The following is an 18,451-nucleotide window of genomic DNA, read 5'->3' as shown; positions in this document are numbered from 1 at the left end:
ACTTTTCCAATATTTTTAGAATTTCTACATGTTCTTCACTAAAATACGTGTTGTTTGCCTTTTGAAACATTGAAATCCTTCAATCCGTTTAGAAGTTGTGACATTTTAAATATACGCATGAAATTTAAGGGAAACATATCAACGTCTAATCAGACATTATATTTTCGGTAAGGAATTTTTGTTCTCGAAAGTGCGTAGGATTTCAGGGGTATGTCTATTGACCAAAAATGATTGTAATTGACCCCCACAACCGAAAATAATTTTTTCAGAGTATTTGAAATTTTTTAATTTAATTTTTTAATAACTTTTTCACGAAGCCCCAATCAACAAATTAGTATTCTTGATTTTCGTCTTATTTTGGCCTCTGGAATCTCCCATTAAAATTTTTCCCAGGGATGGTCAAACACCCTGTATCCCTCCGATCTAAAACAGTGTTTTCACCCGTTTAAATAGTTTTCTGTTTACTTTGGATATTTCCATTTATCGTTGTTTCAGTCTTGTTTTTCTGGTATAATATTTTAGACTCGTTAAAATGCTGCCGAATAATACTAAAACTTTGTAATATCTAAGACATTTCACGTTTCGTAGAACGAGGGAAGAAATTTCTCCAAGGACTCGAATCACCATTGGAAGTCCCGTTCTGGAATTAAAAATGAAAAAAGATTGGCGTGTTGCAGTAGTGCATGCGCAGTACGCATCAAAATTGCATCACAAGCCGAGAACGCGAAACGACCGCCGGGAAGAATACTTCCATTTTCAGGATTATTGGCAAAGAATAACGTTGATTTATTTTCGGCAGGATCTCCCAAGCCTGATCCCGTTTCCTCGTTGCCTCCTTCTCGTTCTTTCCTTCGTGCTACGGCGCGTAGTCGGCGAATTCCTAAAATATGGCGAGGAAACGCAAGCGTAAAACTGGGCCAAATCGATATCGGCCAGATATACGTACAGCAAAACTTCGAACTTTAAGCATGCACGCTGGCTCGAATCAATTTTCGGATCCCGAAAATCCATAAAGGCTGCTGGAAGATTCAGCGCCGCTGAAATCGTTGAAACGAACCAAAACTCGCGATTTCTGATCGTCCCGCTTTCTGCCGGATGAACGGGCCTCTGTTACCGAAGCTCAAATTGCTTCGACTGTTGTTACAGTTTCAGTTAATGACGGATACTTCGACATTCGTTAGAAAACAATTCCAATAACGAATGTCGTCGAGCAGAAGAGTTTAAAAAATTGTTAGAATCACTGATAATGTAGACGAGGTCTGGGTTAGGCGTGGATGGAGTAAACGGAAAAATCTGTCGAAATTCAAGAAATTAATAAAACTCAAGAAGTTGAAACACTTTGGTATTGGAATAGTTGATCGAAACGTGAATATTTGAACTGTCATCGAAAAAATCGATTTTCTAACTGCCTGATCTCCTTACTAAGCGACAATGACTCATTTTTCTGGCACTCCAGAACACGATCTTATTACCCTTTCAGAAGTAGGTTAAAAACAAATTATATCGTGTTTGGTCTTATTTTAATTGGATAATTCTCAGAAATACATTGATAAAAGTTTCATTAAAAAAAAAATTCATCTTTGCATTATGTACTATGTATGTATTATCTCATCGATATTCGAGCATGTCAAGGAGAATCCACTCTCAGTAGTAGGGGTGACTTTTTTTTTAAGTTTTTTTAAATTAACAAAACACGAACAGACGGAGTGAATGTAGTAGTACCAACATTGTTTACAAGTATCTCAAGAACTAAAACCAAATAGCAATTGTTGTTCAAATAAAAGTTGTTCACAATTTCGTCCTCCATAACACATTCAAAAATCATTGGTATCGTTCCACGTATACTATAGATTTAACAAATTTTAAGTTTTCTTGTTAAAAAAGTGCAAAAGCGCATTTTTTTATAAGGATTGGATACAATCATCTGTGCAAAATCCGAAAAAATAAACGAAATTAGTGCGAAACCACTAAAGTGAGTATTCGCCATAATTATACTTGTTTCTAACAATAAAGAATGCTGCGTGTTTGCATTCAGTAATCTACTTCGACATTCGTTAGAAAATTAACGATTCAAATAACGAATGTCGTCGAGCAAAAGAGTTTGAAATGTCTGTCGAAATTTAAGTTAATAAAACTCAAAAAAGTTGAAACACTTTAGTATTGAGGCACTTGATCGAAACGTCAATATTTGAACTATCATACATTCACCAAAGGAAATCGTACCTAACAGACTTCGTGGGTGTATTTTAAATGTTGTACCCTCTACTTTCACGATCCTAAGTTGTTCGGCAAACCATTGATACTAACATGAGTTGCTCTAAAAAAATTTTCAAATTTCAACGGTTCCTGAAAGTTTAACAAATTTTTTACTGAACCGAAATATATAAAAACTACAAAATTTTGCTTGGTTTTGAACGAAGATTGTATGAGTAGCAATGGTAAAGAAACGATGCAAATTTATTATTATATCGAGTATTTTATGGCATAAAGCACACACGATTCGAAAGATGAATAGGTATTTTCATGAAAATAATCTCATTTCGTGCGAATATAATAAGTTTTATTATCGTTGTTTATAGCAATGCTGAGGACGACTCGTTCAAAGTGCAATAAAAAAGCGGGGAAAAAATTACAAATCAAGTTTTTTTGAGGCCGTTGAAAAGAGGAATTTTTTTTTTTTGTATTGTTTTTTGCTTATCAAGCGTGGAAAAAAAATAGAACACATCGAATTTCGATATCCGTAGTTCCACTGATGAAGGCTCTTGAAGATTCGCTTGAAATTTCAAGCCAATTAACTAATTAAATTTCAAGATATCTTGCGAGCCATCCGGAGTCGATTTTTTCAAAATAGCTTCAAAAGTATTGAGTCAAATAATTTTAATAACAATTTTTGTCACTTTTTATCGAAAATATTTGTACGCATTCTCGAAAGACCTACGAAGAACCGGGCAAAAGTTTTGCATGGACAAGTTTTATGGGTTTTTTGAAAAAAAATTGTACGTAGAACGGTTATTTTTTCGACCGAATATTCGCAACTGAAACGCAAAGAAACGCGCGTATATCGTTAATTTTCGAGGCAACGAGGTATGCGAGCGGTAATGCTCGCCGAAGCGAGGATCAAAGAAGCTCTTTTCGAAGGAATTTCAAAAGGGAACGAGCCTCCATTGAAAGCCAGATATGGCTGAAAAAATGAAACACGTTGAAACGCACCGAGGCGACCTTTATTCGACGAATCGATCGTCGAGAATCTTCATAATCGAGTCATTTGCAAATTACATTTACGAATTGGCTGATCGGGAAGTGAAATGAAAAGAAAGTTTGTTCGTTTCCCCATTATTTCCTATAATTTGCACTTGGAAGTAATGTTCCGACAGTCGACTCCCATTTCAGAAACCGAAATAATAGAAAATACAATAGGAGAACTTAAACTTTACAAAATGTAACAAAATTTTGCTGAACATATAGTTTACAAAAAAAATTCTACAAATATTGTTGCTTAAAATAAAATTTAGAATGTAAAGATTTTAAATCATACAGATACAAAATCATTAGAAACATTTGAAATTATTGAAAATCTGTAAAGACACTAATTTAATTGAGAAAACGTCTTTAAAAACCGATTTGTTTAAAAATTTAGAGGAAGAACCAAAAATGTGTTAAATAGTTGTCAATCAATTTGTTTACCACGTTTCATTCTAATTCTATACGTATAGTCGAGATATTCACCCAAAAACATTGTAATTTTTTATTGCAAATTTATTATTTTTTTAATATTGTGACAATTTTTTAATATTTTTTGGACAATTTCACGTGAAAAATTGTGTCGAACACGTGGATACAATTTTTTCCCTATGAAGCTTCGTTTGCGAGGAAATAGAGTTTTAAAATTCATGCGCAGCGGACAGCAATTTGAGCCTTTGTGTAAGTAGAAACAGTGACCAATGATCAGACAATTTCAAATTTAGTTTGTTCGATATCGAAACCTCGTACAAACAATATTTATTCTTATTTCTCAGGTTTTTTTTTGTAGAATTAATTCCCGTCACGTTTGTTTAATTATTATTGAGCCACCCTATATAATTCGATGCATTTGTAATACGTGATCATTCGAAACAAGCACTTTCGAGTTTTTCTAAAACCTATTCAGTCTTTGTTTCGAAATATCTGAAAGAATTTTGGAACAATTGTAGCGAGTATAAATAAGAATAAAAAAATGTTCTATTTGAATAAATATTTATTTCCAATAAATTCCATTCAATTGATTATTTTATATAAGATATTATGCTCAGAATAGTTGTTCGTTACTCACAAGAAATTATTCTCCATTTGAACGAACAAATCATTCGAATTCTTTCAAATAAATACTCAATTAAATACTTTTGAATAAATTCCAATCAATCGACCATTACACAAATAATAGAACGAATAACTGTCACATTCAATAAAAACTGGGCATTATTCAAGATAATTGTTCAAATAAACTCGTGTTATTCGAATGAATCGTTCGAATAAATAATATAACGATTTATTTGAACAATTTTCAAATTCAATTTTCACAAACAATTATTTATTTTCACAGATTGAATTGCTTCAATGTATTTATTCGTATTTCTTTTCAGGGTTGAACATTATTCTAATTCTTTCGAATAAATTCGTTTTCGACGAATATTTCATCCACAGAATAATTGTTTTTCATTCGTAACAAATTATCCTCCATTTGTTCGTGTAAATAAGTGACGACTTACTGGAATAATTTCTCAGTTCATTTCAGTCAAAGTATTTTATCCAGATAAACGTAGCCGCCTATTATTCGAATGAACATTCAAATAAATTTTCATCCGAATAGTTTCTTATTCTAAGAAATTTTTATTCGCCCAATTTTTATTTATTCGAATGATATTTTTCGCAGCTCTGTCAGTAATTAGAAGTCCCTTAATGCACGTCCGACTCGCCGAGAGTTCTGTGGAAGCTACATAATCAATTAGTCAGGTGACCTGGTTTGGCCTAATACGACGAACTCGACCTAAGTTCCTCGAATCTCCTAACCTTCCTTTGCAAATGCACTTCAATAAAGGCTCAAGACATGTCAATCCCCAGTAAAAGCTACGAGTGGTATTGAAACTGTCAAAATCTTAATTAGAATTTCAGATTTGCCTTTCAAATGTCCACAAATTGTTATTGCTCTCGAAACATTATTTAAAAATCCATAAACTTCAACAAATCGTATATCTGTTACAAACTAAAACGTTTGCAATTTATTAAAGAAATTCCACGTCCGTGTGTTTGTAATCTCTATAACTCTTAATATTTTCATCCAAAATAATTAAAATTTTATTCAGATATTCGTTACGTTTCGCCAGAGACTACTTAAAGAAAGGAAATCTATACAGGGTGTTCGGCCACCCAGGAGAAAAATTTTAATGGGGTATTCTAGAAGCCAAAATAAGACGAAAATCTAGAATACCAATTTGTTGATGGAAGCGTCGTTCAAAAGTTGTTAACAATTAAATTCAAAAATTTCAAATCGTTCTGGAAAAATTATTTTCAGTTGCGGGGGTCAATTACAATCATTTTTGGTGAATAGACATACCCCTGAAATCCTGCGCATTTTCCAGAAAAAAATTCAGTACGGGCGGAACTTTAAACGTTAATAACTTTTTAACGAAGCCTCCATCAACAAATTGGTATTCTTGACTCTTTCGTCTTATTTTGACCTCTTGAATGTCCCATTAAAATTTTTCTCAGGGGTGGCCGAACATCCTATATAAAATGAAAGGCCTAACTCACTGACTCATCAACGCCCAAGCCAAACCCTTGGACATAAAAAGCTGAAGTTTTGCACAGAGGTTTCCTTTAACAAGGAATAAGAAAGGATATTCCGAAACTCAATCCCAAAGGGGGTGGAAAGGGGTTGCAACGTTTATATGAGGAATATTTTATTTGTGGTCGGATTTACTTGAAACTTGGTCTTAATGCTCTTTGATATAATTAATCAAACGCCTATTTCGGCATTTTAAAAAATGCAATCTCTGAAGGGGAGAAAAGGGGTTGCAACGTTTGTATGGGACATATTTTGTTCGCGATCGGATTTACCTGATACTTGGTCCGAATGCTCATTGATACACTTATTTCGCATTAAAGTTGCCTTATTTCCGTAAATGGATCTAGAAACTTCAAATTTAACATGTAAGTACGTAATTATTATCTTACCACTAAACCGTTGCAATGGTGTATATACGCCTAAATATCGGTATGGGTGTCGTTATGGAGGTCTTTTGGGACGGTAATTACGCAAATGGTATCAATTTTGAAATGTAAGATGGCGACATGACATAAAATTAAAACTCTATAGAGGTGAATGGGGGCTTAAAAGGTTTTATGGAGAAATAATCTCTATTTCCGGGGGAATTACACGGTTTCCTGTATAAGCGAAACCGCGGGCAAAAGCTAGTATTAAATATGAACATTTAATAATAACCTCTAAATAAATATCTTGTAAAAAGTGACGAATCTAAAGTCTCTGACATAAACACATAAAATAATTGTTTACAAATCAAATTCGAGATTGTGTCAAATTGGTGTAATTCCTGAAAATTATTCAAAACCTAAATTAACCTTATCTTGACAACTAACCCAAACGTATAGACGCCATGTTAAAGTGTCTCTCGAAAATCCCACAAGGCCACTATTTCGGCGATACCATGGACGTACACAACAGTCGGATTATTAACGAAAGGATTGACAGAATTCGGTCATCCGGTTCTAAGAGTAGTTAGATCTATTTTAATCTTAATCTAGCCTAATCAGAGCTGTGAGATTAGGTAGAAGGGTCACGGCGTCGCTAGGCGCGATATTTTTAAGGCATGGGCACGCGAAAGATAGAAAGAATCGAAGCAGAAGTTCGAAAATAATGTTTCGACTGTCTCAGAACAATCTCAAACAATCTAAGAACTTGAATACTCCCATTTAATATGAACCTTCTTTATTGTAATAAATTCCTTTACCTTTCCGTTTCTTTTCTTCCTTTAAATTAATTTACTGTATGTCAATTAAAAACGGAGGAAGAACTAGTAAAAAAGTAGATCGAACAAGCAGTTTAGAATAGAGGAAATAAGGGAAATTTACACTGGTGGACAAAATGATAAGGCACCGTTGTACACATAAGAAATTCCAGATGTATTTAGTAAAATCTTAAAGTTATTAGCAGTAAACTATGTTATAAGTGAGAAACTTCCTTTCAAGGCCACGTACCAGTCTAGACAAACAAAACACGGTGCATTGTGGTCTTTGAGTTTCATTGTTTCGAAATTTCAGGAGGACAAAATGTTAAGGCACTTGAAGTAGTCTGTTAGAAAACGTTGAAGTGTGCAGTTCTCTGCAAGTTTATCTTGTAGAAATTACTTATTAATAGTTAGTTTATAAGTGTTTAAATACTTTTTAACCCAAAATTAAATTATGGGACGAGGAACAGCATTAAGCGAAGATGAGAAGATTAAAATACTCCAGTTAAAGTCTAATGGAGAAAATCAAGTACAGATTGCAAAAAAACTAAAAAGTAGTCGGTGTGTTATACAGAATTTTTTACAAAACCCCGAAAAATATGGGAAACAGAAGTCAAAGGGAAGACCTGCAGCCCTTTCTTCAAGAGAAAAAAGATTAATTTTGAAAAAAGCATCGAATTCTGGACTTACGCCTCGACAAATTGCAGTGGATTGTGGAGTTAACGTATCGACTAAAACAGTGAAAAGAGTAATTAAAAAAACAAGCTATTTAAAACGGAAGAAATTTACTATAAAGCCGCCATTAACAGACAAACATAAGACCGCCCGATTAAGTTTTGCAATAGAGCACATTCAATGGAAAAACCAGTGGAAACGAATTATATTCACGGATGAAAAAAAACTGAATTTGGATGGTCCAGATGGATATAAATACTATTTCCACGATTTAAGAAAGGAGCAAAGGGTATTAAGTCGCAGACAATGTGGTGGTGGTGGAGTAATGATATGGGCAGGTATCGGCTATAGAGGAAAAACGGAAATAGAATTCATTCAAGGCCGTATGAATAGTGCTGGTTACTTAAATTTAATTAAGAGACACATAGACACTTACGCTCGCAGAATTGCTGGGACAAAATATATATTTCAGCAAGATAATGCAGCTGTGCATACCGCTCGCATAGTAAAAAATTATTTTGAAACGGAAAATGTAAAGGTTTTAAATTGGCCCGCAAGATCTCCTGACCTAAGTATTATTGAGAATGTTTGGGGAAAACTCAGCCGAACATTATATGAAGGTGGAAAACAGTATAATACAGTGTCCGAATTAAAATCTGCAATTTTAGAAGCTTGGGAAAGCTTGGATCAAAATTATATAAAGGATCTGTACAGAAGTTTACCAAGAAGAATGATTGAAGTGGTACATCGTCAAGGGCAGTCGACACATTATTAAAACTTAAAAAAACTATGTAATCTTATTTCATTTTAATACTTTTGTAATTTTATATTGAAAGTGCCTTATAATTTTGTCCACACTCAATTTCATTTTCTTGGTATAAATAATAAATGGATTGAACGATTTATTTAATTTTTTCATATATTATGTCAAAACTAGTACCTTATTTTGTTGTGTATTCATATTCCACGTATATGTACAAATAGATGATCATTTCCAAAAATTTTGAGGTGCCTTATCATTTTGTCCACCAGTGTATGTACAAAAAGTGCAGAGAATTCAGTGGTTGGCTATGAAAAAACTGTTCAAACAAATCAAGGGAAAATCAGGACGAGGGAAGAAGACGAAAGATTCGAATTTCTTGCAAAAAAATGGAATCAAAAAGTCAGTTAAAGCAGTTAAAATTTACCAAAAGCCAGTCCCGTTGCCCATTTTCAGCCTCGGTCAGCTGACTACGAATCGTTGAAATTTAAAATGGTAAAAGGCCTTTTGATTACATTTTTTCACAAGGAATTCAAATCTTTCGTCTTCCTCCCTTGTTCAGATTTTCCCTTGATTCGTTTAAATAGTTTTCCCATTACCAACCTGGATTCTCTGGACATTTAGACTGCGGATGTTTATACATTTATGGGAAATTTTAATTCTCAAAAAGTTACAGAGTGCACTTAATATGCAAATACATAAGAAATACTTGAAGTAAGATACGAATTATTATACTTAGGGGTCGAGACAACCCCCTACAAAGCTTCCATTTAAAGAAAGAAATAAAATACAACAATCTCCAGGCTTATTAGTGGGTAAACTATTTGAAAATCTCAATGTTTTAATGAACAGTGTTTAAATACATTTTAATAAAAAAGATGGCGTTGTCGAACGAGAAGAGGTATACTGTTTTTCATAAAATTCCATTATACGTTTAAAATATTGCTTTCAGTTCTAATATAAAACTTGGCAAGAACATATGGGACGAGCTAATATTTTTCTCGAAGTTGGAATGCTTTGCAGTTGAATAACGAACTTACAAAAGAAGAACTTCGATTTTAACAAGTCTTTGAAAGGTGATTGTATGTATTTAATTTTTGACTACCTACACCTAATATTTTACTCATATCATTAGAACTATACCCTACATATATAGGGTGTTCGGTCAACCCTCGGAAAAATTTTACTGGGAGATTCTAGAGGCCAAAATAAGACGAAAATCAAGAATACCAATTTGTTGATGGAGGCTTCGTTAAAAAGTTATTAACAATTAAATTTAAAAATTTCAAATCGGTCTGGAAAAATTATTTTCGGTTGCGGGGGTCAATTATAATCATTTTTGGTGAATAGACATACCCCTGAAATCCTGCGCATTTTCGAGAAAAAATTCAGTACGGGCGGAACTTTAAACATTAATAACTATATATGTATATAACTATAACTATGTATATGTAGGGTATAGTTCTAATGATATGAGTAAAATATTAGGTGTAGGTAGTCAATAATTTTAAAGATATAAACAATTAAAATTATGAACCGCACCTATATACTATAGACAGTAAAAGTTTATTGCGTTCACAGTGTAATGAAAAGTCAATAAAAATTATTGAAAAATTTAGTTTGTATTCCCAAAGGATGGTAAAGTAAATTGCGAAAATAAATTATAGCGTTAGATGCGACATTTAGTTTTAAAAAAATGAATAAAGACGTTAAATTTTGCAACGTGCACGTGAGACTGCCCCTTTAAAAAATATTGTTTAATAAACATTGTTATTCAGCATTTTAGTAGTAATTAGTCACTGTACGAATATTTTTTATACACCCACTGTACTGTCACCTTACAAAGACCCGTTAAGAATCGAAGTCGGACGATTCTTCCCTTGTTAGAAATGTTAGAATTTGTACTACGCGCCACTATCGTCAATGCGTCCTCACTTATTTCTTTTCCTAACTTCAGTTTATTTTATACATATACCTTCATGCAATATATACATATATTGTATACCCAACACGTTTTTCCTATGTAGTTTATAATTAAGTAAGTATAGTTGTTTTGTTCTAACCCTGTTTCAATCTTTTCATGCACCTATCGAAACAAGAAACACTTAGGACGCGAGATTTCAATGGGAATCGTTGCCCTGGGAGATTGCGAAACAATTAAATTCTGAATTAAAGATTAGTGCGTGGTACCTGAGAATAGGCGTCCTCTTGGTAGGGCGTCCTGCGGTGGCAGTCGTCGTAACACCTGCCGTCGTATCCGCTCGGCGGGCGCGGATACGGGTCCTGCGCGGCAGCGGCTGCGCAGCAGTCCGGTATCTGGGCCTGGTAGGCGTCGTAGGGGCACTTGTCGGGTTGGCCGGCGGCTCGCGGTGCCTGGTGCACCCGCTCCTGGGGCCCGGTCCCGTAACCAGCACCTCCAGAGTGATGCATCGTCCTCCCGTCGATCCACTGGTCGATCACCCCGATCACTGCATCCTTACGCGAGCCACGATCGATGCCACGTACCTCGTCTCTAACGCGGGCCACCCTTCGTGCGGGTCCATCGTCACTAGTCCCTTACGTTCGGACTCGCCTTCTTACCCCGGGCCTAACGCGAACCTAAATTGAACACGGATACGGGTCACTGGTGCCCGTAACCACCACCACTTTGACACGCTTTGCGGTCTGGATTCATTGGAATCGAGGAGTCAAGGAGGATATCCAATATTTTTACGCCCTATCCGTTTCAAACAAGTTTCCTCTTGGGACTTTCTACCTAGTGGACAACTTGCCAGAAATAGATTTTTCGAATATGACGTTCAGCGTAGGATAATCCAAGCTAATTTTGCTCTAAACGGATACATGATTATTCCCTAGCTCTACCTCTACCAGGTGGTCATTCGATTCGGAATATCCAGGTCTGGCTTATGTTTGGGTTAGGTCTAGAGGTTTCATTAAAAATTGAATTTTGGAATCGAGGAGTCAAGGAGGATATCCGATATTTTTACGTCCTATCCGTTTCAAACAAGTTTTCTCTTGGGACTTTTTACCTAACGGATCGTATGGACGACTCGCCAGAAATATGTTTCTCGAATACGACGTTCAGCGTAGGGTAATCCAGGCTGATCTAACCATTTTGCTCTAAATGGATGATTATTCCCTAGCTCTACCTCTGCCAGGTGGTAGAGGACTCTAGCGTACAATAGCTGTCAGAAAGTTTGCTCTTGGGACCTTTCGACTGACAGAGTCTAGAACAACCCCTCCAGAGACGCGACCCTTTCTAAACTATGACAACGAGTACTGTCCCAGTAGCGCCACGTTCTAGGAAAATGCAGGTTAATCTAAATCACCTACTCTAAATGGACAGAATCGTGCGTTTCTTTTCCTGACAGAGACTAGGCCAACTCTATGAATAAGAGCGATTATAACTTTCAAACTGCCACAGCAGCCATGTTTGTTATTCCCTTGTTCGCGTGACATTTGCATTCAGAAGTGTTTTAAAAGTCTATCGTGGAGAGATATACGATCACTCGACACGATGAAATTATTAAAATTTGCTATTAATAATTCCGTTTGTTTGATGGGCAACAAGACCCGCAATCCGTCATTTAACGGCAAAAAGGCACTGATTGCATTGTTGAGCAGCACAAATGGCCGTTGTGCCCACTCTGAATTTACTAATTAATTGGATCCTGATTTTGTTAAAAAAAATGATGCCCATTTTTGGACGAATGGCTTTGTCGATGGACAAAATTGTCGCATTTTGGGAGATGCTGATATTATCGTGTGGTGTTGTATTTTGGTTGATGGGGTCGTTGACTCCTATTTCTTTCAAAATGAAAATGTGACTGTCACCGTTGCTGGTGAGCGTTACTATTCAATGATTTTATCTTTCCTTTCGCGTGAATCGCGTGGATGTAATTCGCCTGAGATACAGTTTCGACAAAATGGTATCATATGCCACGCTTCTGCTGAAACTATCGCTTTATTGAGATCGGAGTTCAATGGTAAGATTATTTCGAGAAACGTCGCTGTCAAATACCTACCAAGATCTTCCGAATTGGTGTCATTAGACTTTTTCTTGCGAAGTTGGCTTAGACTTGGACTGTACTCAGCCAAAACGAAAATTAAAACCAAGAGTACCTAGCGATAACGCCGAAAAATAGGAGCAAAATCGAAATCAGCACAGAAAGTCTCAGAACACACAGACTTACAAAATACAGCATAAAACAACAAATTACAACGCCACCTGATAGACAGCTGTACGGTTCAGAATTGGACATCGATCGATTAATTTCATTGAAAATATAAAATCATTTTATTTCTCTACTTTCACCCATCATATGTAGGTCTTATGTATACATAAATTTATTTGTACCCTTACTTTGTTTTTGTCTTTGATGTTGCTTGTTGCACATGTTATGCTCCTATCCATATTTATTTTATGTCACTGCTTTATCTATGTCCATTTATTTTATTTCACGCATTTTACGTATCCTTGTCAGAATCCTGTATTATTTGCTGATAACAAATGCCACGAAGATAATAGGATAAGAATAAACACTGCTAGAGTGAGAATAAATCGTAATAGCAGCGATAGGAAGATGAAAACTTATACAAAAGAAAGTATCATATAGTGGACAGAAGGTCGAAGAAACGAATACGTCATGTACGTCCTTGGTTCTCAATAGAAATTCAAACAATCAGTCTCCTCGAATTTGTCCATATTTTCATTCCTATTGTTTGCAACAATTATTAACTAACATCGGGCAATAGTTAAAATAATGCTCGATAGCATATGTTATACAAACAATTGTTTTTAATACCATTTTACGGTAGAATATTCATTTTTCGGTCGAAGAAACGGTTCATTGATAATTGATTGGTGACATCGTCAAGGACGGTCTTCCCCACTCCTTCAACTCTTCTGCCTAAGGATAAGTTACACTGCCGGTCACGTACTCTCTCTTTTTCCTGGGGGCTAGCGGACGTGACGGAACCTCGTGGGGCTGCACTCCATTTCTACTGACCACTACTGACCACTGGCGAGCTCTGGTGACCAATACTGACCAGTACTGACCAGCAGTGACCGCTAGTGACCACGATTGACCACTCGTGAGAACTATTGACCAATACTGACCAATACCGACCATTGCTGACCAGAATCTCACGTCTATCATTTCTTTTCCGAAATTCACACGTCTGCTGGCCTTAAATGTATCGTTTCGCCTTGATTTTGTATATTTGGCCCCCTTACATATTTGATTTCTTGCTATTTGCTTGATTTCTTTGGCGCATATTCTATATTGCACATACAAATTTCTTTCACTGGCCATTACTGACCAGTGGTGATTTCCGAACCTCCCGTTTCTAATTTCTTTCTCGACCTTCAAACGCCTGCTGGGCTTAAATGTTGGGTTTCGTTTCGCTTTTATTTCTCTGGTCTCCTTCCATATTTCACTGCTTATTCCTTGTTTGATTTGTTCGGTGCATATTCTATACTGCATGTACAAATCTGTTTCACTGATCACTATCGACACGGTGGCGAGTGATATCTCGATCCACCATTTCTCACTTCTTTCTCGATATTCAAATATCTGTTGGGATTGAATCTATCGTTTCGCCTCGCTTTCATTTGTCTGGTCTCCTTTCATATTTTACTTTTGGCTCCTTGTTTATGAATGTGTTTGTTCCCTTATTTTATTCTTGTCTCTAAGGTTGCTTGTTCTATATGTTGTGCTCTTGGCCATGTCTATTTTTACGTCACTGGTTTATCTGGGTCCATTTGTTTCGTTTCAGGGCTTCGTGTTTCCCAATTTATTATATTTAATTGTTTAACTAACCCCAAATGCAGCCTTTTTTTGTTTGTTTCAGCTTACCTACAGGTCTCCATCATCGTGGGATGACACCACAAGGACATCGAGGGACTTTATTAAATTTATTTTTAAGGCTGCGATACCAAGCAATTATTAACTTAACTTCTCGTTCTCTCATTCCTTCATTTCTTGCTTCGATCACCGCTGTTTCGTCAAACGAAACATGTGATCGACCATACAGTTGGTCCGAAAGATCTAATCGCCTTTCCTTGGTAACTCGATGCAAGGAAAATGTTTCTTCGCTGGAAGGTGTGGAGTATCCGTTTTCTGCGAAAACGCACATCTTCTAGCGGACGTCGTACTTGTCTCAGGTACTCTCTCTTTGTCAGACAGCCTAAGTCGGGTCCTTCGAGCTCCCGGCGGATTGCGTTGGAGAAATAGAGACCTCGATTCGGGGGCGCATCATCCGTTTTCCTATGGAGATCGAGTTAGCAACGGCAGTAGATTCGATCCAAAGATCCGCTATACGTTTCAGCATCGCGTTGCGTCGTGTCTCCCATAATTTAGCTTCATTCCTCTTTTTAAACAAAATAATTGCTTGGTACAATTAAACTAGCAGATCGAAGGGATTTTGGTTCCTTCTATCGTCTTAGTTTAGTTATTCAGATTGTAAAATTGCGGGTCTCCACTCGCAGCAACCTCCACGTGATGAGGCCTGGGTAATATTATTTAGCGTTTAATTAATAATCGTATCCTCTTAGCCGGGTAATGCAATTATTAATTAAAAACTAAATAATATTAGCAAATTGGCTGCGATCCGCCTTGGATAGGTTATCATAAATATAGAGCTTCTTCACTAGGTTAGTTTTGATTATCATTGATTCAGCAAAAATTCCAGAGTATTGTCACAGGCGTGGTATACGAGTAGATCTTTCACCCTATTTTTATGGAGTCTCGAAACCTCATTATCTTTTTCGTGCCATGCGCAACGTTACCAACAGATTCAAAAATGAATATTAATCCCTTCCTGAGTCAACTCAGAAAGAGGACTCAGAGAAGAGGACTCTAAAATCATCTCCGAATTTTCAGGTCAGTATGACAGTCAGATTGGGCCACAAAAGTCCATAATGTGCAAGGTCTACATACTCGTATACCTCGTCTGTGATATTACAAGACGTGTCAAGAAATGTTCTCGCCGTCTCCAATCTTTCGTATCTGCGTATGGATAGTAAGAATGGCCACAACTGGCTCGCGAATCACCACTTCATCATCTGTGTTCTAGTGCATAGAGAGGCGCAATACATATGCAATTCACAGTTCAAAGAGGCGCCGTTTTAGGGCAATCGGAGAACTGACTCGTGAAACAAACTGAGGTAACAAGATACAATGACGGGCTGTTCCTATATTGTGAATAATTACTTTAAAATTACTTTAATGAAACTAATGGCACTCGTGTCACTCGAAATAACGTACAATAATTACTGTTGTAAACTAAGAGGACGAAAGTTTAAAACTTACTTACATTTGCACGGAATCATTATGAAACTAATTGTCATTCGTAAGAGATTTAAGATTTAGGAAAGGTTTATGTAATGACGAAAGTATCTGTTTTTTCCGAAGATATAATCGATTCCAATTTACCACATATCCCCCTCGCAGGGCTATTATTTTCTTCCATATTTCCTGCACGAATGTTCTAGAAATTTCTTTCATAGTCGGATATATTCTCGAGAAGATTGATTCTGTACAGTTGAACGATTGAAAAATTTCCTACAGGCAAATACGTGGAGGAATCTTTACCTATCTTAGTACCAGTTGTAAAATGGAGGAAGACACATTTTACATATTTCAAGGCATTATCGAGTCCCGACTATGTCACTTGTACAATTTTACAAAGCATTTCAAATTTTTATTCCATCTTTCTCAAGAATATTAAACAATTCGCAAGGATTTCATACGGAGCTTTGGTTCCATTAGAGTTAGACGTATATAGTTCATTTTTAGGAAACAATGTTAATCGTTGGATCATTATAATTCGTAGAAAAGTAATCTAATAATCTTCCTGGGTCCATTTCAAAAGTTCAAACTTCCTACTTACGCATCGTTTATAAGTTGAACTTCCTTGGAGATTTCGGTTTTTCCAATCCATTTAATTTCGAATGCAAATGTCCACCAAAAGTTTAAAAGATTTAGTATCAATCTAAATCTACTACTTTGAAGCTTTGCAAAATCTCTTCGATAGTTCGTGTTGGTACGATTTTTGGTTACAATATCTGGTACATGATATTTGGTTCTAATCTAAACCGATAATTTTTATTACATACACTCCCAGCCAAAAAGATAGCACATGTGTACTATCTTTAATTTCTCACTGACACACGTACAATTTTGGGTTTGTAACACATAATATAGTAAGCTTACGAGCTCAGAACATGCGGATCGCTGCAAAGATGTCGCGGCATCACGGCGTTTTGTTTACAAAACAGAAACAGTGTTGTATACGAAGGACGAAATGATAGCACACTTATAAAGCAATAAACATTTATTTAATTTATTATCAATCTATATAATTATTCATTAATTGTTTAATAATGAGTACATCCTCCTTTATTTTCTATGATTTCAATCATTCTATTTGGTAACGACTGATATAATTTTTGAATATTTTCTTGATTTAAATTGCTTCATTCAGCGACAATAGCTTCTTTTAGTTCATGGACATTCTCGTATTGTTTCCCATGTTTGTAAACTGCTTGACTGAGTTGACTCCAATAATTTTCGATAATATTAATATCCGGTGATTGCGCAGGCCATGATAAAACACGTATCTTTTCTTTTTCAAAATAGGTTTTTACAAGTTTTGCAGTATGTACCGCTGCATTATCCTGCTGATATATGAATCCAGACCCAGATATACGTAGGGCATGCTTTGTTATTTGTTGCTTTATCAAACCCAAATAATATATACTGTTCATTTTTCCATGAATAAATTTTATTTCCGTCTTACCGAAGTAACCGATGGCCGCCCACACCATTACTCCACCACCGCCCATTGCTCACCGAATTTTTGACAATTTCTCTTTTCTTAGATCGTGGAAATAATAGTTTAAACCGTCATGTCCATCTAAATTAAATTTTTTTTCGTCGGAAAATATCACTTTTCGCCACTTCTTCTTCCGGTGTATTCGATCTTTGGCAAATTGTAAACGTTCTTGTTTGTGCCGTGGAGTTAATGCAGATTTTTTTTTTATTTTTAGTCTTCTAATGTGCTTGCATGATTGTAATACACGACGAATACTTGAGGGTCATTCCATGTGTAAGCCACAAGAGTGCGTACGGCACCAAGGACCTCCCTGACCGTTGGTTTATGGCACTTAGCCTGAGCGAGACCCGAAGTCGCCAAGGTTAGGGAAAGCGCTCACAAGGGGAGGTCATACCCTGTCAACCTGGGATTTCAACCAAATTTGGCAGAGTTGTTGGGGCTGATGTCAAAACGCATTCTGTAAAATACTAGACGTTTATGGCCAGCCATTTTGTTAAAAAATGGCCTTAAAGTTTAAAATTTCGAAGTTGTCGGATCGACGTTTTTTTTTTTAAATTGTAGGTTTCGAAGAGGGGAACACAAAAGTCCAATACATTTTTGCCGTAACATCAATAGTTTAAACAAAAATTTGAGTTTTTGTGACGGGATAAATCCATATGTACCGTATAGTTGGAGCGCATTTTCAACAGTCATAGTAGCCGTGGAGTTAGCGTCGAGGAATTCGGGTCGGAAGACTGGGGTTCGTGTCCCCGGAACTAAAACATTTTGTTTTTTTTCTTTTTTTCGCTTATTTTTGAATTTTTATTTATTTTTAATTTTAATTTTTAATATCATGGAAAAAGATGGCTCTTACAAATAAATAAAATACTATTATGGTTATAAATGTTTATTTTCACACATACTTACAAACATATTCTCATATATATTTACATCTCACGTATAAATAAATACAAAAATTAGATATTTATTTCATACGGGTTTCGCAATGCATTGTATGATTTATAATATGCGCTTGGTGTATGAAACCATTATGTTTTTCCTGTTTTTATGATAAAAATCATACAATGCATTGCGAAACCCGTATGAAATAAATATCTAATTTTTGTATTTATTTATACGTGAGATGTAAATATATATGAGAATATGTTTGTAAGTATGTGTGAAAATAAACATTTAT

At 35.8% G+C, this 18,451-nt stretch overlaps 1 protein-coding gene across 1 annotated transcript in view; it reads right to left on the bottom strand.

Moving 5' to 3' along the window:
• Positions 1-18,451, bottom strand: part of LOC122403450 (dipeptidase 1-like) — a 203,711-nt gene that overhangs the window by 158,920 nt on the left and 26,340 nt on the right. The window contains exon 2 of the mRNA XM_043406978.1: positions 10,627-11,034. Within this exon, the coding sequence (XP_043262913.1) occupies positions 10,627-10,866 (240 nt within the window). The 5' untranslated portion in view covers positions 10,867-11,034. The remainder of the gene's footprint in view (positions 1-10,626; positions 11,035-18,451) is intronic.

Source organism: Colletes gigas, unplaced genomic scaffold (genome assembly GCF_013123115.1).
Source record: "Colletes gigas isolate AHSC1104 unplaced genomic scaffold, ASM1312311v1 Colletes_gigas_Sc00053, whole genome shotgun sequence".
Taxonomy (NCBI): Eukaryota; Metazoa; Arthropoda; class Insecta; order Hymenoptera; family Colletidae; genus Colletes; species Colletes gigas.
This window is presented reverse-complemented; position numbering and strand designations above follow the sequence as displayed.